Source organism: Tenrec ecaudatus, chromosome 3 (assembly GCF_050624435.1).
Source record: "Tenrec ecaudatus isolate mTenEca1 chromosome 3, mTenEca1.hap1, whole genome shotgun sequence".
NCBI classification, from domain to species: domain Eukaryota; kingdom Metazoa; phylum Chordata; class Mammalia; order Afrosoricida; family Tenrecidae; genus Tenrec; species Tenrec ecaudatus.
Window position 1 is genome coordinate 39937256 of NC_134532.1, and position 24707 is coordinate 39961962.

General features: G+C 41.0%; 1 protein-coding gene across 1 annotated transcript in view; it reads left to right on the forward strand.

Annotated features, from left to right (window-relative positions):
- Positions 1-22033, forward strand: part of LOC142442225 (uncharacterized) — an 85403-nt gene extending 63370 nt beyond the window's left edge. The window contains 2 exon segments of the mRNA XM_075543506.1: positions 20620-21977; positions 21979-22033. Coding sequence (XP_075399621.1) covers positions 20620-21977; positions 21979-22033 — 1413 coding nt within the window.
- The last annotated feature ends 2674 nt before the right edge of the window (positions 22034-24707 follow it).

Here is a 24707-nt window from a genome sequence, read left to right on the forward strand (position 1 = left end):
AACAGATCATCCTAAATCTAGGATCCGCCCATCTTGTCACATGTATACCCCAATCCCTCTCTTCCTGTCTCTTCCTGTTGGGTGTATGTCCCTAGACCACCCCTTCTCACTGCTGTATAACCTATAGGGCAAATTCTTCCTGTGACGTATGTCTTTACCTGTAATCAGTGGGCTTGCATGCCCCCAAAAGGTATATAGGCCTGGATTAGCAGTGATCTCTCTCTCTCTCTCTCTCTGTCTCTCTCTCTCTCTTTCTCTCTGCTCTTCTCTTCTCTCCCATCCTCCCTCCCTTTCCCCTTGTCCTTCTGTCTTCCTTCCCTTCCCCCTCTCTCCATGTGGATCACCAAGAGGCACTGAGGTGAGCAATGCTACCATGAAATGTGTGTCTGACTCTATTATTTGACTCTCTCTTCTAGCTCTCATGTTCTTGATGACTTTAATATAATACTTATATATCTCAACCATGCAATTGTTCTTACTGAACCCATGATTACTTGTGGGGGGCTGGCACCCCCCAACTCATACCATACAACACAATTTTAATTTTATACAAAATAAAAGGAATATTTTCTTCATCTCTTGGATACTCAAGTACAATTTAACTTCCATTTGGAGCTTACCCACGTGTGAGGACCACGAAAATAAACCACTACAGCACCTGCTTGGTTTTGGACTATTTTTATAAGGACACTACCTGCTGTGGTAAAGATGAAACATTATGGTTTATAAAATATAAAAAACAAAAGCCTAAGGAGCTTTTACTCTGCTCCCTATGGTTCTATGAGTCAGAATTCACATGACAGCTCTGACTTTATTGTTCTTTTAAATGCATTCTCTTATGCCATATAAGTAAAACCTTAGAGTTTTTGTGTATTTGCAAACCAGAGACAAATACAAGAGATAAATCACTGCAACCGTGGTGCTTGGTAGAGGGGAAGCAAACAAGAGGAAAACTTTTTAGATTGACAAAGGCTAAAACAACGGGCTCAAATATAAGAACAATCTGAGGCTGATCCAGGACAGGACAGTGTTTCTCCCTGTGGCACATGGGGTCACTATGATTTGGAACTCACTGAGTGACCCCTAACGACCACCTCCCTTGTATAAGTACTGAAATGTTAGAGTGCTTCTTCTTTAAATAAGCAATAAAGTAATAATCATTCTAGAATCATTGTTGAAAATATATAATCATGATTTTAATATATATACCTGCAAGATGAAGCAATAATCAAGGACAAAATTGAACAAGGGTAGTAGATTGGTATGAGAAACTTTATTTATTTATTACTTTAATGCCTGAGGAACTACAAAAGAAAATTTTAAGACTACAGAGTATATAGGGTAAAATTATTTATAAAACACACCACAACAGGATATATTATACTGGTGTTTTAATACTAAAGCAACATATTTCATGATTACACAATTTTATTGGATTAGAAGAGTGATTAGATCATATATCAGAGCAGTGTATATCTACATTTGTGGAAATGGGATGGATTGAGTTTGAGAGCACCTGTCCTTGACTTTGAGTTCATATTTCAACTTGACTCAGTGGGATTATTACCAGGGACGCAAATATGATTCAGTATTATAAAAACTATTATGTAACCAACTACATAAACAGACTAAGGATAAGAACCATACGATCATATTAATAGGTGCAGAAAAGGCATTTGACAATATCTAACACCCATTCCTGATAAAAACACTCAATGACACAGAAGTAGCTAGGAGAGACCTCAACATATGAAATGTATTAAAGGAAACACTGTCCGTGAAGGACAAATTGTTGACTGGAACTTGCTGAAAATAAGACACTTATTCACACAGAAAGTTTCATCGAAAGAGTCATACAGAACCCACAGATTATGGGGAAATAGATCTTTAGCAGTGAGGAGAGGGAGAGAGCTGGGGAGGAGAAGGAGAGGAAGAGGAGATGACAACTGGACAACTGTGGCATTTTCAGGAATTCCCATCTTGATGCTCACTGGGCATGCATCAAGGGACAGGAGTCTCGGGTGCGTGTTGTAGCACAGGGAGCAGGACCTGAAATCCGTGTCTGAGGATGAAGCAGGTTGAGAAGGGTCTCCCCGTTGTGCCTCTTGATTCTACAGGGCTTAGGCCTGTTCTTTGAGTTGGGTGGTTGAGAGGCGTTCAGGTGGACGCCAGAATTGAGGTGGTCAAGTGCAGCAGATGGAATCAGATCCTATCAAGTGAAGTGGGTGTCTCTGTGGCCCTAGGTGCTGGAGTGTCTCTCAGGGGTAATTTCCACTTGGAAAGTATGCCTTCCACCCACCACTTTTCTTACAGTTTGTCTTTCTGTCTGGGCTTGTGTGTTGCTGTGATTCAAAAGCAAACGCGTTTCAAATACAAGCAGGAGCACCCAAATGGCACAGGTTTCTGCAGGATTTCCAGACTAAGAAGAAACTAAGAATGGATCCTTAGCCCTGAGCCTCACCTCCAGGCCCCTCCCTCCAGGCCCCTCCCTCCAGGCCCCTCCCTCCAGGCCCCTCCCTCCAGGCCCCTCCCTCCAGGCCCCTCCCTCCAGGCCCCTCCCTCCAGGCCCCTCCCTCCAGGCCCCTCCCTCCAGGCCCCTCCCTCTAGGCCCCTCCCTCCAGGCCCCTCCCTCCAGGCCCCTCCCTCCAGGCCGCCCTCATTATCTCTAGGCCCCGCCCCTTCACACAGACACCACCCCACCCCCTCCCCAGGTGATAAGAGTTTCCTGCTGACTCCATTTCCTCTGAGTGAGAAGGATCCTGTGAGCATCCATGAGTTTCTAAGGGTAAGTGAGTTTCTGTGTTTCTGGGCTGATCCCAGGCACGGAATCCCCGCAGGCCTGGCGTCCCCAACTGTGTCTGGGTTCCAGGGGAAATTACAGTTCCCGCACCCTGTCCGCCAGTGTTCCAGCTCACTGCGACCCCTGGGACAATTCCTGTTAAATCCTTTCTGAGCTGGCTACAGGCCTCAGCCTTTGGGGCTGGGAATACTCGGGCGTCTTTTTTTGCTCAGAGCTCCTCCTGCACCCTCAGCTCTACCCCAGAAAGACGTGATTGGGAATGGGTTCTTGCCTGGGGTCGCTCCCTTCCATGTCAGGTCGTGGGCATGAGAGCATGGGGACCCCAGAGTGGCCTTTACTGAAAGGAGAGGCAGCCTTGCAGTCATCAGGCCACCCCACTGATGACCGAGGTCTGTATTAGAGCTTAACTTCTCAGCACCTTGCTTTGCAAAAGGGCACCAGAGCAGTGACAGCCCCAAATCCCCGCATAGATTAAGTCCTCATGTGGATTGCAGAGCCCCACATAGAATAAGCCTCCACTGAATGCTTTCTGCCCAGGAAACAAGGTAGTAGGTAGTCTGGCCCTCAGGCAGAGGGCTTTGGGATGTGGCTGACCTTCACCTCCCCACTCAGACCAGGGAGGGGCAGTCTCTCTTGGAGGTTTGCCTGTGTGTGTCCTTGATGGCGGTCACCAAACTGGAGACAGTACAGGGGGTCTCCTAGACAGGGAGCCATGTGCTATCCCCCTTGCCTGGACTGCATTGGTCAGGAGGCCCTGGACCCATCTTCTAAACCCGCTATCTAAGGATGGAATGTCTATCAGTGTGATGGACTGATTGGCCACCAATCATGCTTTTGTGACAATTTCCTTTGCCCTCCCCCTCCCCCTCCCCTTCTTCATCTCACATCTGAATTGGGAACCAGGGAAGCCATTTCCACTTCCTGTTGGTGGTGAATTCCCTCATCCAGAGGATGTGTGTGTGTCTTTGCGTTGTCTTTGTCTCATAGATTTAATAAATGTTCTCTTTGAGCTCTATTTGAAGAGGATCTCCTCTTTACCCTGATCTTGACTGCATGTCCCTCAACCATTTCTGCCCATCGGAGGCTAGCTTGTGCTCTGCTTTAGACTGTAAAATGGAATTCCAATCTCAAATATCATTTAGGGTGAACATTTATTAAGTCTTACAAGAGACAAAGCCTCTTCCCCCAGCATTCTGGGAAGCAGGTCTGCAGAAAACCAACATGATTTATTCACAGAGACATCCTGACTCAAGGCCTTGCAGCTGTAGCGCTAAAAGCCTTCCCCTTATCAACACATACTCCTTGACCTAGCTCCTTGGATTGTGGAATCTGCCTGCAATTTCTTTCCCTGCCTAAATAAAGCCTTTCTTAACTTCACATTCCTGGCTGAATTCAATCTCTGCTCTGCAACTCAGTTTTCACCTCTCAGGGTGCTCTATCTCTAATAGAGCTCCTGAGATTTGTGTGCTGCTGCTGTAGCTTTCTTTCCACTTGGAGTGTGAAGAGTCCCACGTGGGGATGTTTCCCCTAATAAGCCTCACCTCAGAGATTGGTTGTGTTAATGGCTCATCTCTCTAACACTGCGCTCTTCCACCCCTGCCAACACCCCGTTATCATCCCTCTTCGCTCTTAGAGTATTGCTGGCCCAGATTTAATATCCACTAATTTTCTTAATAGAGAATTTTGGTTTCCCTTGTCATCCTTTTGATTTGCAGAATCTAGCAATTATTTTATTTATTTTCAGGTCCTTCTCTGTATTAATCTGGAGAAATAATAGATTTTCTTCACCTGTAGTGTTTCAGTGTTGAAAATCCACCGGGCAGTTCTACACTACCCTATAGTGTCACTATGTGTGAGAATTGGTATATTTTAGTGGCACATGCCCTCAAGATCAGCACTTTTTAAAAAATTTGAGTTATTTTCACAGTTACATAGAATTTAAATCGGTCATTTATCCTAGTGGATACAGAAAACGTTTTGAAATATCCTGGTGTTTATTAATTAACCAGTTGAATTTAGCTTTGTATTTTCTTGCTTATGCTTAATTGAGTTGGTCCCCATCCCCCACCCCACCCCTCTCCCCACATGACTGATTTTGAAATCATTAATGGTGGACATACATCCACATCCTAAGGGCTGCATACTTAAGTCTCATTTGCTAACCTGCTGACACTCGTCTCTCTACTTTTCCATTACTTAAGCTTGCTATTTCTACATTGGTCCCCAGACCCACTAGATTCAAAATTTTAGTGGGCTGTTGCCTATGCCCATATTGGATACCTGCAGGAAGTTTCCTAGCTGCTCCATCCCGCCTCGTCAGCCTGTGTAGTTGTGATTGGAGGCGGAAAGTGTTCCCACCTGCCCAGGGTTTGTTGCTTTATAAACCAGAGTTCGAGTAGTGTGCTTGGGGCCCGGATGTATGGAACCCTAGCTGTTTCCTGGCGGCCAGCTCCAGTAAAGCTTTTGATTTCATCCTTTTCTGTGTGGCCCTGATTAGTCTTCAGACCTGGATATAACAGTTTCTTGGAACCAAATTCTAAGTATATAAATTATTTTTATCCTTTTGATTTATTTTTTTCATAAGTTAGCTGTCTTTTCAATTTGTTTGCATTTCTGTACAAGAAATGTGTCCTACTAGTAGCTCTTCATTTTTAAAATTGTGTCATTAATTATTTCTAATACAAGGCAACATCCAAATATATAACTCTTATATATAGTAAGATAGGATCTTATTTGAAATAAGATACCATTTTCTATGTGTCCGTGCATGGTAATGCTTAAATGTTCTAGTCTTTTATCCACATGTTCTTGATAAGAGGCTTGTTTTGTCCACTGCACTACGGTGGATTCTGTGAGTGATGCCATAGCACCTTAAACTCCTCCTTGGGGTTTCTAGGCTATAATCGTGTGTTACCAGATGGCCACCTCATAGAACACAACTGCTTTCATTTCATGGACCTCCCAGTCCTTTAACCACTGGAGCAGTGGGGCTTCTTCACGGACTAACTTAGATAGGCCACACTGACATGCTGTTCATTATAGACATGGTGATTCTTAATGGGAATTGTGTTTGTTTCTGATTTAGTCATATTTTCAACACAATATCCATGTGCATACATAGACAGGATATGCGCTCATCATGTTCCATTTCCCCTTTGGTTAGGTGCCATGGATTTAGTTCCATATCATGGCTATGTCATGTGTTATAGAGCAGAACAGTTCTATATTGTTTCTCGAACATCATGATAGTGGAGGCAGATCTGTTCTTCCACCGTAATGCAGGCTGAGTTTACCTCATCAATCCTCAGTGGAACAGTCCAATCTGCTGGTGCCACCTAGAAACATTCATTGTCCCTAACCCCCCAAAACTAACTCACTGCCACTGAGTCAATTCTGACTCATAGTGTTCCTCTATAGGTGTCTGAGATCTATAAAGGAGCAATCAGCCTCATATTTTTCTTTTAGATCTGCTGGTGGGGTTGAACTGCCAGCCTTGAGGGTAGCAAATGAAGCCAGAATTCATTTTCCCCCCTGGGAATGAGTCAAATCAAGCAGATGCCATCAAATCCACACCAACTCCTGGAGACTCCTGGTGTGTCAGAGCACAGGGATGTTGCAGAGGTGTTTCAGTGACTGGTTTCTCAAAGTGCCTCACTCAGACTTTCTTCCCTGGAGACTCTGATGAGACACCAACTTCCAATCTCTCCATGAACACCTATCCATGTTAACCATCTGTAATGCTCAGGGACATCAAAAACGAAGCAAGGCACACATGCGTGCATGTACACACACTTAGGAAAGCCAGAACCTCTGTAAGTTGGAAATCTTTTAGAGAAGAAAAACTCTAAAGTAAAAAATGTGTTTGAGTTTCTAATTATAACATGAGAAACCACAGAGTTGAATTTGTAAAATTTGCAGGACCCAGAAAAATAAAGTCATTCTGTTAATTTTCAACTATCAAGTTTGTATGTGAATTCTACAATTATACTGTAACCTAACTGGTCTCTTTACCATAGCTAGAGATTAAAATTAATATCAACTTTAATAGATCTTCAAGAGAGGTGTTATATGTAAATAGCTTAATATTCTTCCTGAATTTTCATGGAAGATGAACAGGTATCCTAAAGATTTTTAAGATGTACAATATTTGAGAAATTATTACAAATGTATTACATTATTTTGTTTAGCATAATCTATTAGGAACAGCTATGCAGTAGCTTCAAAAATTTCATGGATAAATTCCATAATCTTTATTCCATTTTTCATGAACTTTTTGAAAGCCCCTTGTGCTTTCATGAATATGGCATGAATGATTGGCTACCAATGAGCTCCTTGTATCTCAATTAGGTAATAGTTTGGTAAATATCAATCATTTTGCCTACTATATGATTCTATATGGTGACCATATGTGGTTTCAGAGTAAAATTATATTCCGTAAGATTTTCATTGGCTAACTTCATAAGTTGGCTGATTTCTTCTAAGGCTGCCTTCAGTCTCTAATCTTTTGTTTGGTAGCTGAGCACTCAGTTGCTCTCACTACTCAGGGACTGCATTTAAGGACCTGCATCTTGAAGTGTGAGTGCTTGCAGGCAGAGCCCTGTGTGGCCTGATGTCTCAGGAATTAGCTTCCCTTACAAATTGGTGGGCCTTTGTGGGGCTGCTTTTCTTTTTCTGTAGGTCTTTCATGTGTTCCTATAATGATACTTTATTGCATATGGGGTATATGAAGAAAGGAACGCTTTTGTCACAGTGGGTTAAAAATTGGGCTGCTGACTGCAAGGGCAGCTGTGCACACTCACCAGAAATGTGCAGAGAAGATGAGTCTGCCTGCTCCAGAAAAGATGTGCAGGCGTGGGAGTCCTACAGGGAGTTCTGCGCTGTGTGATAGCTCTGCTGTGAGTTGGACCAGATGTGGTGGCAGGGAGTTATGTGTGGACAACGCCAGCCCTTGTTCTTGACCCCTTATTAGCTATTTGAGGCTAAATGCAATTAGATTCATGTTTTTGTGGACTCTTGTGAAGTGCAAAAAAAATTTGTGATAGTTTTAGGAACTGATTATTTGTGGAGGAGAGTTGTTTTGGAACATGCTACTTTTTTAATTGATTTTAGTCTTGTTTGCATTTCTTCATTGAAGTATCAGTGATACACCTTTCTGACATCTTTATCCTTATTAAAATTTATTTGGTCAACCTGGGGTTTGCCTATCCTTAAAACATAACAAGTACACCCCCACCTGATGCCCTGTGGTCTGGTATTTTGTCCTCCTGGAGCAAAGTCTTTTGGGCTATCCCTTAGTTAAGTCCATCACGTCCTTCAAATCACTGTTAGCAATGAATTCAATTGATTAGACTAGTAAGGGCAGATGATTAAAACCACCACTGAACAAAAGGGCCCCATAGGCAGGTACAGAGAATGATTTCACAGTGGAAATCAGCTGAGCGAGTACCTATGTTCACCTCCCTTCTGTTTTGAGGACAGATGTTTGCTCTGGGTCCTAACTAGACTAATTAATTCGAGGCATTGAAGAGAATGCCTTTCTTGATGTTAGTTGCCATCTAGTTTTCTCACTGTTGCTTTATAACAACAGTGTGCACCCATGGTGAGGTAGTGGGCTATGTGTTGAGTTGGTGAGGTAGTGGGCTGTGTGTTGAGTTGGTGAGGTAGTGGGCTGTGTGTTGAGTTGGTGATGTAGTGGGCTATGTGTTGAGTTGGTGATGTAGTGGACTATGTTGAGTTGGTGTTGTAGGGGGCTATGTATTGAACATGTACCCACATGTTCAGCCATTCAAAGCCACTAACTGGTCCACAGTAGAAAGATGAGACTTTCTACTCCCTTAAAGAGTTGTGGTTTCAGAAAAATATAGGGCCTGTTCTAGTCTGCTCTTTAGGGATGTTTTGAGTCAGAATTGACCCAATGACTGTTTTTTTTTTAAATGTGCAACAGAAAGAAAAACATGCCCTGTGACATACTCTGACTTCAACATGGTCTGCTTTTTTTTCTCTGAGACTGGAATGGTGACTTGGGGCTCTTCACGTATTGGTCATAAGTCCTACTTTGAATTTCTTTTAAATAGTGCACTATTGTTTCTTTTGTTTTACTTTCTTGCTAGTGCTTCTTCATGCTCCATTTATTTTTCTTGTGCAGAATCTTCCATGAATGCTTATTGCTAATGAGCTTTTCATTTGGTGGGTGACCATGGAGCTTCCCTCTCCTGCCCATGAAGACCTTGGTGCTCTTTGACTCCTTTGCTTGTATGTTTGAGGAACGGAAATCTAACTGAGCATTTGAAAACTCATCACAGAACCGTCCCATGTTGTTAGAATTTACTTATCATACCAGGGTTTTCTGGCTAGTGTTTCCTAAAGTGATCATTTTATTTCTCCTACACTAGCTCACGAAATGTAAATATGCATGTGTTAATGCTCAGGCTCCACCTTTGTTGCATTTCTCATACAAGTTGTTACTATTTGACCTTGTCCTTCTGTTCTTAGTAGTTGCTGTGGAGTCATTTTTAACTCATAGCCACCTCCTGTGTCCAGGGTGGAACTCTGTTGGTTTGGGAATGGTGTGCCCTGTCTGAGCAGATTGGTCTTGTTTTCTTTTGATTTCCTCCATGCTTTGCCTGGGTGTTATATTATTTCAATCAGTCTAATAAATGCAAGAGCCAGTTATACGGTCCTGAGGTAAGCAGTATTGTCTGAGAGTCCTGGCTTTTCCAGGAAATTGAGTTCCAGTTACCTGAATTGAATAGATTGTTTTCTTTGTCTCCTCTTTGTGCTATTCAGAAGATGTCTAGATCATCTCTGTAACTGATGACTTACAGAATATAAACTATTGGCATGTGAACAGAAATGTAGTTGCCAGGCACTTAGTTGTAGGTAGACACATGGACCTGCATGCTGACTTGATTCAACAACTTACCATTTGAGCAATACAGAACATGGACTTAATGGCTCGTGACTTTCCTCAGCTGTATCCCATTGGAAGCCACAAGAGACAAGAGGACTAAATGAGCCAATGTGTCGAAATCTCTTTGGAAATTGCTTCAGAATCGTGGTTGCTGAATAAATGCAGTGTTTATAATGAACGTGTTGTGTGAAAGAGACCCTAGTGGTTCACTGGTTTAATCGATTCCTTGCTGGTCAGACCCTCTGAGACTCCAGCATACCACACCCATCAAGGGAGGGAAGTGAGACTATTTGTGCTCATAACGATTTACAGTGTTGGAAAAACTAATGAACAGTTTCATTCCCTGTTAGAAGGTCAAAATGAGGTAGAATTTAACTGACAGCACTGCACTTTGTTTTTGTTCATCATAAAGGAATGAAATTTTGGCTTTAAAACATGTCACCTGATGCATTGCTATAGATGAGATTTTGAAAGGCTTATTAGATCGACATTATGTTACACTGTTGTAGCAGAATTGTAGATTGACCATGCAGTTCATGTGACTTTATATTATAGCTAGTTGGCGATGCTGTGAAATATTAGCATCCAAGTGCAGCCTCTACCATGTTGTTGTTAGGTGTCGTTGTGTCCATTCCAATCCCCTAAAACCCTCTATATAACAGCATGACACACTGCCCTGTCCTGCACCACCCTCACAAATGTTCCAATGTTTGAGCCCCTGTGTCGATCCATTTTGTTGGAAGGCCTTTCTCTTTTTTACTTCTCTCTTCCTTACCAAGCACAATGTCTGGAGGGGAACAGAGGATTTCTCCCAAGTTGTCTCCCCCAAATAAATGCCAAACTTAGTTGCTTGTTACATCTGTCAAATGACTACACTTGGGGGTCAACAGAAATAGGTCAGGGGATATTCTCCCTAAGGGTTATCAGCCATTCAGAACAAGCAGACACCACTGTTTATCCCACAACAAGCAGAGCCAAGTCCCTTCTGATAAGGAGAGTAGTAAATTGTTTCTCTCTGAAGGAGAACCCAGGGAGGTCAAGCCACTGAAGGGAGATCAAGGTTAGGCTACCATATTGAGTCTAGGGAGCTGCCTTTCTTGTCACATGTATACCCTTAGTCCCTCCCCTTGCCATCAAGTATTCACCCCCAGCTTCTCTGATAATCTGATCAGAGTTTTGTTCGCGTTTGATGTGGTTCTCTGATTCCTCCAGTCGCTTCTCGACATCCGTGAGTTTGCTACTCGTTTTTGTTATCTCCTCCATAAGCTCCTGTATTTCTCTTTGATTTATGGCTTTTATCTCTTTTGTCATTTCACCCTTTTTCTGTATTGTTTCAGTCATATCCTCTATGACTCCAAGTAGCATTCTGAAAATTTCTTTCCGTGGCAGCTCAATGCCTGTTTCCTCTATGCGTGTCATTATGTTTAGGACATCTTCTGGCATTGCCTTTAGTTTCTCCCGTTTTTACATTGAGGTCGTTGGGGCTAATGGCTGTTTGCATTGTGCTGTTTTAGATGAGCCAGGTGCCATTTTTCAGGGAGTCGAAGGCCACTGGCTCTCTCTGGGAGACTTGTGGGAGTATTTCTTTGAACTGCTTATAGCTTATTTCACTATGGAATTAAACGACCACTTTATCCTCCTGTGGCTTCCCTCTCTGGGGAGTGACCCAGAAGGGTTCCCTGCTTTTGGGTTTCTGCCTCAGCGTTAAGGAGTGTTGGCTGTGCTGTCTTATGTCCCCTGGCACACAGGCAGTAATTCCCCAGTAAGGAGTTGAGCAGAGTATCCCCTGGTGGAGGTCACCTACCTGGGTGTGTTGCAGCATAGGCTAAGGGGGGTGGTCTGGAGGCTAGCAGTAGTGTGTGAGAGACCAAGAAAGAGACAAAGAGGAGAAAAATAGTTAAAAGGCAAGCCCTCTGGGCCTGTGTGGGGTGGAGGAAGGGGGATATAGGGAAGAGATGGAAACAAAACAACAATGTATCTGAGTTGCAATCCCCTCCAATGGAGCTGCACACGCTTTGTCCCTGCTCCTAAGAGGCAGCTGGCAAGCCATGGCTGTGTTTAGAAAAGGTCCCTGCACAGCCCTACAGCCCTCCAAGCCCGAGGGTGGGGGACAGAGAGGAGCCGCAAGGGTCCAGTCCTTGCCGCAATCCACCCTACATTATCCAAATGGTCCTGGGCTCCAGCAGAAAAAGTGGTAGGGCCTAGGTCAAGCCCCAGCTGGCCTCCACTGAGTTAAGCCAAAATCCCCCAGCCCCTCAAAACCCTGTGAGTCTGTGCCTACTTTTCTTTATGGTGTACCACCTGAGCTCCAGCATTGTTCAATTTCCCTCTAAGCAACTCTCTTGGGCTGAATTCTACATAGTACCTCTGGTCAATCTTTAGTTCATAATAGCTCTTTATATAACCCATTTAAATGTTTCCAGATGCTTTAATTAACAATCATCTTCAAGGTTCCCTAATTTGCCATTCTCCTTGAGAGTCACACAGTAAGGAATTGATATTTTTGTATGCTGTGAGGTAATTGATCTTTTTTCTTTATTTTGCTGACGTTTATATTTGATTACCCAATCTCTATTTGTTGTAAATTCATCTTTTATTCACATGTCTGAAAATTATTAGTTTTAGATTTTATTGCTCGTGGTATAAGCATGCTTACCCTCACACAATAAGGGCACCATTAATGGTATTGAGAACATTGTGTGTTAAGAAAGAGAGAACAGTAACAGCATCTGGAACTACAAGTTATGTGTTACTCACATTGTATTCTCCCATCAGCCTGCAGATGGTGCATCACCAGCAGCTTAGAAGAAGGAGGAAGAAGTGCCTGGTATTATTACTTTTGGGATGTCCTCATTAGAGATTGAAATTTGTGAGCATCATTAGACCTGATCCAGATAAGACAAACAGAACATCCCAGTTGCCTGCAGTGCCCTAAGGACCAAAGAAAATGACCAAGGCTCAGGTGATTCTGATGTGTTTTATCCTTTTCTGTATTTCCTACTGGAATTGAAGAACCTTTATAATACTGATTCGGTTCATTGGAAAAGTGGAGACTTGAAATATTAGAAATTAGAGATAAACTTTGACTCTGACTTCAACATTTTGCTAGAGAAGATTAGGAATATATTGATCATAGGATTAACACTGAACTATTGATATTCAACATAATACATAACTGAGGATGCTTTGGATGACATCTTCCAACTCATAATTCATTATTCTATGGCCAGCTCCTGAAAATCATTGAAGTTTTATGCTATGCATACTTTTTAAGGAGAAATAAATTCACTTCTTTAGGAGAGTTCACTATTCCATGGGATTTTTGTCTGATTAAGTTTCTTTAATGCTTCTTTCTGGAGGTGATATGTTACATACTCTCCCAAACAGCAACATTCTCATTAATGCAACTAAAATGGGTCTTGTAGCAATACTGGCTTAAAAATAGTTGACAGCATCTCACCTCCTCTAACTATAGATGCAGCATCAACCATCAATGAGGCAGAGCTTAAACATACCTGTATGAGGCAGTGTTTAAACACACTTGTACCCTACAGTAGTTTTCCAGTTATGACACCAGTATCTTTGTCACAGCCCTCTCCTACTCAGCTCATTAATTTTATGCAGTGGCCATGGACTAATTACAGTCCAGAGTCACAGGTACCAGTTTTGTTCGGTAACAATGTAATTTGGTATCAGAATTAATAGGCTACACATTGGCATTCATATTAAAGGACCATGTAGGCACATTTGCTCTTCTTCAGGGAAGGTCTGTTTTCCCTGTTTTCCCCTATTAGACATTTTTCCTTCTAAACATAGCCTCATTTGTTAGTTCTATCTTTATAGGCTCCTCTCAACTCCTTTTGGATATCCTCTTCTTGATCTTGCCTGCCTGTCCCACTGAAAAGCCCTTTCTGGACCTGTCACCATTGGCTCTGTCACTGAGTCCCTTCTACCCTGGTCATTGTCTCCATTGGGGCAGCTCTTGACCCATGAATAGTACAGATCATTTTGAAGGAGCAGCAGTAGACCAGTCCCTACGAGGTAGAGGTTCAAGATGGTCCATGATTTCCTCTGCAGCATCTCAAAAAACTAAATAGTCACAAAGTAAATAAACCCCTCTTCAAGATGTGGAAGATGGTGTGTCCCAAATCTATACACAGATCAGATATCACTCTGGAGGTTTCTCCTCATTAATGTGTTTGCAAAGGCTGATGAACCACATCATCAGATCAGACAACAGTCCACTGCATCACAAAATGAAGTTGTTGAATCTGGTCAGCTAATAGGTTGCAGGGAGTGAGGAATCCATGGAGTGGAGGAAGCTCTCAAGTCAGGTCACACAGGCAGCTCTAGATGCCATTCAAGAAAATGGCTCATAAATTTTTTGAAGCTGGCAAATCCCTAATCCATGAGTTCATTCTGAACTCTGTGGCTGCAGGGGCTAACAAAACCAAATGTGGCTCACTCTCTCTCACCACAGCATGCCTGCAGGAAATTCTATCTCTCCCTCTTGAGATGATGGCTTCTTGGCCAAATCTAGCACCTTCCCTGCTTAGGCAATATTATGAGGGCTCCAGAGGTCCACCCAATGGCATTAGAGCTAGTAGGGGACTCTTGGAGAGAATGTGGTCAAAGATGGCAGGTTCAAGAGGAAGTTACAATTAAAGTTAAGACAGAGTTGTCTGAGAAGAATTTGTCCTAATGTTGTCAAGAGTAGATTTTGCTAAGCTGTCCTTTAAGAATGTAGAAAGTTGTTCTGCATTCAGGAAGGGAGGTATTGCCTATGATTATTCTGATAATGGTTCTGAGTTATAGCTTCTTGTTCCTGATCCCAGATTATACCTTGTTCATTTTAGACGACTTTGATCTATTTGGTAAAGTTTTATTTGGTAACAACATGTAATTTGGTATCAGACAAAGAGTGGAGTGGGAGGAATGACTTGTGTGAGCATTGACCAAATATGTGGGAGAGCTGAGGTATGGTTGACCACCCCCATCTGAACTGTTCCTGATACCTATTGCCACTGAAGGTACAGAGCCTCTTATAATGGTGATACTGCTAGAGCTCCTCATTCCATTTCGCAATGTACTGTAAACTTGTTTGTTAATATAGAGAATATAAATCTACGTTGTGTGAAATAAATCTGAGGCATTTTTATCTACTTTGTGTGAATATAAATCTGAGCCATATCTAGCTCATTCAGATAATTTCACTGGTACTCAACATTCTAATTTTATGAGTGGGTGCATTATTTTGGAGCATGGTGGTTCCAGCACTCAAATGGTGATCCTCAGGAGTGATATTGCAATTGTGGCAAATATTGAAGTCAGAGAGCAGACAGTGGGGTACAGGGGCTCCTCATCCATGTGAGGACTGAGAAAGTGAATGTATTTTCTAATGGGTCTATATAATTGAGCTTACAGATCTTTCCATAAGGAATGCACGTCATGGAATTAGTGTATACGTTGTCAATGGGTAATATCATAAGTGGGTAACATAATAAAGAAGCAAGATGGTGAGTCACCATCTTTACCTAGTGTTAGTTGACTTCAAAACCTCCCTGAGCCCTCCCCAGGTATTTGCTACATTTATGATGGGTTGGCCTCAGAATCTGATTGCTCTGATCTACAGATAACCTTGAGGCGCCATGAAGTAGCCAGGCACAGAAATGATTCATCTACTATGGGAGCTCCTTTAAGACTGCTCCTTAATGGAGAACTATTGTTAGGGGAGCACATTATTTGACCTGGAGAATGTGTATATGAAAACATTAATTTCTAGAACAATGGAGATCTTTGTGAAAATAGGGCTAGTTTTCCATCCCCATGGTTGCCAATGTCGAAATAAGGTCAAATACACTTTCTACCAAGTTCTCAGTTTACTACACATTATGGAATGTACAGTTTTCATTACTGTTTTGCTTTCTTTACTGTAAGATATTTTTTTAAAATCTTCAAATGAAAAATACATCATTAAATAGACTCCACGTACTACAGGAATCACTGACATTCAATGATGTGGCTGTAAAGTTCACCTGGGAGGAATGGCAGCTCCTGAACCCTGCTCAGAAGACCCTATATCAGGATGTGATGTTGGAGAACTATTGCAACCTGGTTTTCATTGGTGAGGAGAATTCTCAAGTCGTTGATCTCGTCACTGGCTTTTCCTACCAATGTCTGTGGTGTTCCCAAGGAAGTAGATTCTCATTGCATTCTCTGGTCCTAAGTTAATGGGTAAGGTCTTCTATCCTTGAGAGAGCACCCTTTATTTTGTTCCTTTGAATATGAGCTTCCTAGAAATACAACATTCTTCAGGATTTACAAACTTTAGGCTAATTTTGGTGTGTCTAATATTCTGTAATTTCTCATAAACCTGTTATCTGGTTGACACTGAGAAACTTTCACTTCCAACAAGGAGAAACTTTGGTCGGTATTAGAAACAAGCTGTAGTGGAATTTTTCAGAGGTGTGGTTAAAATACCTTAAGGGAAATTGGCTGGCAGAGTTGATTCATCTGGCAGAAGGCCTCACATCCATGGTAGGTATTGGAAAATGCATAAAAGTGTGTGCTTCTTCAAGCGTGAGAGGTCACTTTTCCTAGAAGTTGAGAGAAGTACTTCTGTAGCTCTTATGAGATTAGATTTCCATTTATTTGATTTATACTATTGTATGTTTGCTTCTATAATTTTCTTTTAAGATTCTCAAAACTTCCCCTTTTACATGCTTCTACCTTATTATGAAAATCCATCTTGCAAACTTCTCTCCAGAGATCTCTGAATTTGTAACTGTCCTCTGAATACAGCACATTCCTCCCCTACTGACTAAGAACAGATTGCCCTTTGTAGTATGCAGCACCATCTTGCATCTTGAGCTCTCACCATAAACGGGTCTCCTTTGTGCTTCCTTAGCTTTCCCTAAAGGTTTTGGTGTCCATTTTCTCATTGGTTCTCTTGTCCCTTTAAAGTTTTCTTCATTCTGGTGAAATAAGTTCTTTCTGTTTTCTAATAGAGATGGTCAAATTGCCTTCTCTGTTGGAATTCTTTAATGGACGTATTTCTCTATATTTTACTTCTTTTGGTGAACCAAATTTATAACTTCTGTTATTTTCAAGTATCTAAAATCATCTTTCTAGCAAGAAAAGTCTTATCAGCTTAGGACATATTTTAGCATTGTACCTCAAATTTTTTTCTACTTGTAAGATTTTTAAAAAATTTGTTTCTCCAATAATTTTGTAAGTGCAAAGGGCATTTTTAATATCCTGCATTCATTTTTTTTTTATTAAATGCATGTCTGCTATATATTCCTTACTGTAAAGTATGCCTTCCTTAGGCCCACCCCTTCTTCTTAACAGGTCCAATGCCTGAAAAATGACCTCTGCTGCTTTTAAAGAGCAGTTCGGCTGTATGTCTTCCAACAGATATTTTTGGTTGTTATTCATATAATGCACAGTATATTCAATATTGTCCTCTCATTTTCTGTCTATTCAACATTGCTCTCATTTTCTATCTTTTGAGTAGTCTTTCTGTTTCCATATGTGTGATGCTGTCCTTGGTGTCATCCCACAACTCACCTTGTTTCAGTCATTAGTCTTCAGACATCAGTCTTGCCTTTTTTGACTAATGAGCTTCTTCATCATTTCATTCAATAGATGTGGTTGATTTGATTTTTGTTTGTTCCATTCAGAAAGATCCATGTGTTCAGTTTCCATTTCTGTTGTTTAATGAGGAATTTTCTGTGAATTCATCATTGGTCTCAAAATTTTATCAGTAAACTTATGTGTCATTTCTGTCAGTAAGGGCAAATTTTCCAATTACTAATACCGGTCCCAAATTTTACAATCATCAGTGTACATGATTGTATGGTTGATCAATGTCAGCCTGCAAAAGTTATGTGACATATTCTAAACATACATATATATTTATGTATGTATATATTATACATAATGTATGTATTATATGTGTATATATTTAAATCTTAAATATATATTTTAATAAATATATGTTATATATATATTTAAATCTTAATGATATCACAACATTCCACAGTTCAGTCACATCCAGCAGTGCTGTCCAATTGCTACCACAGTTTCAAAACATTTTCTTCTTAAATTCTTTGATATTAGCTCCGCTTTATCCCCTCTTTCCCCCACGTTCAATTTATTTATTGTGGAAAACAACCTGGATCAAAGTGTAAGGAGCCTTATCCCTATATCCTGACCACAGGGCTTGGACAACCAGTACTAATGTTAGAAGAAAACCTCCACAGCCCCAAGGATAAAGCTAGAGCTGATAATGCACAATCTCCAGATAGAGTTTTCACTATAACTGCCCTCCAAAAAAATGTTAGTATACAGCCCCTACAGGTGCCTTTCTTATTGCTACTCAGCTAAAAGATGCCTAGTTTTAAAAGTAATCAGATTCCCTTTGTCGCTATCACTCAAGAAATCAACTGTCCATTTGTCTCTTTAATGCCATCTGGATGGGTCCTAAGGGATGGCTGTGGAATTGAAGGGCAGATATAGAAAGGCTTTGTATTATTTCACCAATTTATATAGTCTCAGGGCATGCAGCCACCTCCTGCACACACACACACACACACACACACACACACACACACACACCCCTACACCTACAGACACCTACCTATATAACAAGGTAGGCAGTATATTTACCCTGCAGGTCCCTGAACTAATTTGGGTGAGCAGCTTAAGACCAGTGCTGAGGCTGAGGGCAGGTGAAGGGGAGAAACTGGCCTCTGAGCAGGGAGAACAATAACAACATTTCTGTTCTTGTAGTTAAAGCTGGTGGCAGATAGCAATGATGCTTGTATGAGGCATCATTAAGGTAGCACGATAATGAGAGGATATTGTGAGGATGATTTTTAATTAAGACAATGTGACTGGGACTCTTCTCTAACTTACAAATGTGAATGCCTCCCTCCAACCAGATACCGGGCCTTGCAATCTTCTTTAATTCTGAGAATAAAGAATCGGTCTGCATCCATTCCCTTCTTGGTCTTCAGTTTCCCACAGCCTGATACTTCTCAAAAAGTGTTCTAAAAGAGTTCAACATATGCCCACATTTCCACTTGTCCGTTCTGTTGTGCCTGTGCCTTTTGGAGGCTTGCACACCTGGCTACTATAAGAACTCACTGTTAAATGACCTCGCTATCTTACTCCGTCATCGGAGATGAAGCCACTCTACCCTGTTTTGCTGTCTGCTTTATCATCCTTAATTGCACACGTTATTCCTACGAGCCATTTCGACTGTGGGGCTGGATCCCATGCTTTATGTTTGCTTAAACAGTTGGTGCACAAATGTAATAACACTTGTAGTAACTGGTCTTCCTTGCAGGCATATGAGTATTAAGCGTCCACTGACAGAATGGTACTTCAGGGAAGATCTTGCAGTGTACTTTTGGATGATGAATATGATGCCAGTCTTCTTTAATTTGTCAGCCTCAGCCTTATAAAGCACTTGATTATCTGATTAAAAATAGCCAATTCCAGTCTATTTAGTTGAATAACTCATACATTATCAATTTTTAAACACTGTATTTTGTTTTGACAACTTGACTTTTTTCTTGATACAATTTCATATATTCCAACTTCCAATTATTAGAGGATGTTTGTAGCTATTTTTTTTCTCATTTTCAGTCAAGGCATGTCAACCACTGAGGGTCCCCAGAGCTCCCCTCCATCCACATCATTACCGTTGACTGTAATTTGAGGATTTAGTACTTCTTCAGTGTTATCCCATTGCTATTAAATCTGAAGGGTTCATGTTCCAGAATTAGATAAATCACCAAGACTTCCTCCCAGCCCCTATTTCTGGAGATTCCACTAATCCCTGTGCACCATGGGTGGTCTTGCTTGTATTTGAAATACTGGGTGGCAGTGCTTCTGGCATCACAGAAACATGCAAGCCACCACAAGATAACACTGAAAGATGAGTGGTGTGAGCTAGAATACAGGCTCCATAAAAAAAGAATGTTTCCGTACCATAATAACTTTCACATATACCTGTGAAAATTGTTTTCTCCCAAGTTGAACATTCTGCGTTTTTCACATTCCCAACTTTATGTAGTACTCAGTTGTCTTTCAGTAAAGAGTGATGGAGTGAATATATCTGACCTCTACCAACTGGAATTATCAAGCCTTAGCACCCCTGCAGTCTATTGGTCTCCTTGTCTTCCTTGTATTACGTTTGTTGAACATTTTCAAGTACTTCTTTAAGCAAATACCAAATCCGTGTTAATTCATCACTTTCATATCCAAACTGATTTCTACAATAATTTTTTACCATTTGAATTGTTATAAAATTGTGTTTCTTCCAGTGGGCAATAACATTAATCATAGCCTTTTATTTATATTAATATAACAGGGATGTCACTAAAGATCAACTTTGTTTCAATGCATATTTTTAAGGTGTCCATTGTAAAGATGTTGAAAAGAGTCAATGTTCTTTCCTTTTATAGAAATCCAGAAAGATGATCATTTGCTTGACCACTTGCAATGTGAAAGACGCATGGACAGAACGGAATGGTGCTATAAATGCAATACATTGGAAAGTATTGTTTCTCAGCACAAAAACAATTTTCTTCCAAAGGAAAATTATGACATGTTTGGCTTACATGAAAAAATCTTAAAATTAGATTTAATCATTCTGGAATCAAATCAGAACAGAAGGAACAAAATACACAAGTCAGTTGTGCTCAGTGAAGATGAGAAAACTTTTCGCCATATTGAACAAGAGCAATTTTGTACTGAAATGAAATTCCCTGAGTGTGAACCACCCAGGCTCATGAAGTCACAATGCAATCAGCATCAGGAGTCTGATGAAATTGAGAAACCACACACAGGCGATAAATGTGGGATAACCTTCATCGAGGACTCTGTGCTCTATGAGCAGCAGATTATTGGTATATTAGATAATAACTATGAATGCAGTCAATGTGGGCAAAAATTCAAGAAACTGTTCAAACTCAATGCACATTATCAAAGAAGTCATGGAGGGCAAAAGCTAGGAAAATCATTGCAATGTGGAAAAAGTGTTCACAGTGTATCATACCTTAAGGGACATCAGGAACCTCATGTGGCAGGAATGTCCTGTGTATGCAGTGAATGTGGGAAAGGCTTCACCAGGAAGAGCGATCTCACTGCTCTACTGCAAACTCATACTGGAGAGAAACCCCATGTATGTGGTGAATGTCGAAAAGGCTTTATCTTGAAGAATCCTCTCACTGTTCATCAGCGAACTCATACTGGAGAGAAACCCCATGTATGTCGTGAATGCGGAAAAACTTTTATCTGGAAGAGTAAGCTTACTGTTCATCAGCGAACTCATACTGGAGAGAAATCCCATGTATGTGGTCAATGTGGAAAAGCCTTTCTCAGGAAGGATGGTCTAACTGTTCATCAGCGAACTCATACTGGAGAGAAACCACATGTATGTGGTGAATGTGGAAAAGCCTTTATCTGGAAGAATGCTCTCACTGTTCATCAGCGAACTCATACTGGAGAGAAACCCCATGTATGTGGTCAATGTGGAAAAGCCTTTCTCAGGAAGGATGCTCTCACTGTTCATCAGCGAACTCATACTGGAGAGAAACCTCATGTATGTGGTCAATGTGGAAAAACTTTTATCAGCAAAAGTAAGCTTACTGTTCATCAGCGAACTCATACTGGAGAGAAATCCCATGTATGTGGTCAGTGTGGAAAAGCCTTTCTCAGGAAGAATGCTCTCACTGTTCATCAGCGAACTCATACTGGAGAGAAACCACATGTATGTGGTGAATGTGGAAAAGCCTTTATCTGGAAGAATGCTCTCACTGTTCATCAGCGAACTCATACTGGAGAGAAACCTCATGTATGTGGTCAATGTGGAAAAACTTTTATCAGCAAAAGTAAGCTTACTGTTCATCAGCGAACTCATACTGGAGAGAAATCCCATGTATGTGGTCAGTGTGGAAAAGCCTTTCTCAGGAAGGAGGGTCTAACTGTTCATCAGCGAACTCATACTGGAGAGAAACCACATGTATGTGGTGAATGTGGAAAAGCCTTTATCTGGAAGAATGCTCTCACTGTTCATCAGCGAACTCATACTGGAGAGAAACCCCATGTATGTGGTGAATGTGGCAAAGCCTTTATCAGGAAGGATGTTCTCACTGTTCATCAGCGAACTCATACTTGTGATAAACCCCATATATGTAGTGAATGTGGCAAAATCTTCATTCAAAAAGGAAATCTCAAAACTCATCTACAAATCCACAGGAGAAAAACCCTATGTATGTGGTGAGTGTGTTAAAGCTTTCAGCCAGATGTGATGCCTTACATCACATCAGAGATTTCACAAAGGAAAAAAGCCCTTTGCATGAATTAAATGTGGAAAATCTTATATGTAAAAGTCTGAGTTCGTTAAATATGAGAAAATTCCCCACAAGAAAAACTTTCATTGGGGTGAGTGTAACAAAGGTTTTAAAACCGAGGAAGAGGTGTTAGAGTTTGGCCTGGGCCAAGCATAGGAACAGACAATTGTGACTTATGGGTACCCATGTTTGGCACTGCTGGCATGACCCACCTTTGTGGGGAGAGGATCTTCCAGACTTCTACAGGGTACATGGGGACCTCATTTCTCTTCCAGCTTTCAGTGCCCAGAAGAGAGCTGAACCTGGTGTTTCCAGATCACAGCTATACCAAGAAGTAGAGTGCCCACCCTGATTCCACTTGAGCCTTCCCCACCTGCATGCTCTTTGATGTATGGGAACAATTAATCCAGAGGATGAATGGACCACAACAAACCTCAGCCTCCACAACCATGAAACCAAAGAACTAGATGGTGTTCAGCTTCCACTACTAATTACTCTGAAAGGGATCACAAAAGAGGGTCCCTGAGTCGAGTGGGAGAAAAAAGTGGAACAAAACCAAAATCATAAAATAGATCCAGCTTACTGGTCTGAAGGAGACTTGGAATCCGCAGATTATGGCCTTTAGTGGCCATTCAGTCTTGGACCTGCACTCACTCCTCTGCTTCAGCTTTCAGCCAAACAATATACAGGCTTGGAGAGGAAGAATAACATCAAAGAATAACATGCACTCCCTGGAAGATGAACTGTACAAAATCAAAGGAACAGCAGTTGCTTATGGATCAAAACTGTTGCACAAGAAGGAACAGGAAAGAAGGATGAATAACATAAAAACTAAGGGAGGGTGGAAGTGGGAAGAAGGCCGATATATCTTGGGGATCACAGTCAATGTATGAATTGTTGAATTGAAAACCAATTTACTCTGTAATGTTTCAAATCATAAAAAAATGAAGAGTTCATGCCTCATCAATGATTTCATGTAGGACAGTTACCATGTAGCTGTAATGTAACAAACTTTAACAAACTTTTACCTGTGTTTCTAAATTTTATTAACATAAACACACAAAATTGACAAGCCTTAAATTCAGTCAAGATGGGAAACTCCACAGGAAGTTATGTGGCATTACATACCAGTGAACTCATGCAGAAGGAAAGCTCTGGCAATATAGTGACCTTGCAAATACCCTCTTTCGTTTCTCTCAGTGTGTCAGTAGACTGCATTAGGATTTTAACTAATGTAGTTCAAGTTGGCTGGCCTTTAGCCTGAAAGTAGTCATGTGACAATAGAGGATTTGTACATCAGAGAAACCATATGAATACAGGGAATGTGGCAGTTCATAGGAATTCAGTGACTGGCAGTGCCTCCAGTATCCAATTTCATTTTCTTTTATGTCCCCCAAATTCTATTGGATAAACATGCACTAATTGGACAGAAAAGGACTGAACAAAATGTCTGTACTTACATTGTATGACTGCAATGTAAATCCTGCAGGAAATCATGAATACAGAAACTGAGAAAGCCTGATAGACTTATCATGTGTGCATATGTACATTGATGTCAAGACCAATATGTAATTTTACATTTGAGCTCTCTTTCGACCCATGTTAACTACGTTAACTGGAGAAACACTGTGACCATAGAGCAGGAATGTGAATAGCCTTGTTCTCATGCAGAATTCTTTGGAAGGTGGATTATTGCAGATGCAGTTAAGTTAAAATCTATCCCTTTATCCTTTGAGATCCTTTTTGACCATTTTAAACCTATTGTAGTTTTTAATATTCCTCTTTTGGATTGAGTTTTATCTCTGTTTAACTTTGTTGTTCCTTTTTAAAATATATTTATCTGTGTATGAATTCCATGATGCTTAATCGTGATATTACTGGATCATATGGAATTTCAAATTCTGTTTCCTCAGTGGCTATATGTGTTTATAAGTCCACCAGCAGTATGTATGAATCCCAATCCCTCCAGATCCTCTCCAGCATTTGTTTTGATTCTTTGGTTTGGGATGGCATTATAGGAGTTAAGTGCTAGCTCATTGTGGTTTGAATTTGCATCTTCCTGAAGGCTGGTGATCATGAGCATTTTTTATGTTTGTTAATCATTTGTACTTCATTTTGGTGAACGATCTGTTCATATCCTCCCATTTTTATTGGGTCTTATTTTCTTAATGAGATGTTATAGAGTTCTTTATATTTTTGTGTTTAACCCTTTGTCTGATGTGTCGTTGGTAAAAATCATTTCCTAACCCATGGGCTCTCATTTCTCTCTTGTCATGCAGTCCTCTGATGGGCATAAGTGGTGTAATTTCATTGTGTCCAAATTTGGAGTCTTTATTCTAAACGGTGGCTTTTGGGGTGATTCAATTCTCTCCAAAATGACTCAAGGCCCAATGATATTCAGGTGGGTTTATAAGGACAAAAACCAAAGCTGGTTTGGCTATCAGGAGGGGTTGAGAATTTTACATTTCTTTCGTTGGGTACGCAGGGGAGGGTTGGGGTTCTACATTCCCTCCAGCAAACTTTTTAGACAGATAAGAGAAGCATTAATCTTTTTAACTTTTTGAGGCAGGGTGGAATGGGGTATGGGACAAAAGGCACATACTGAGAGCTGGAGGATATTGACATTTGGGTA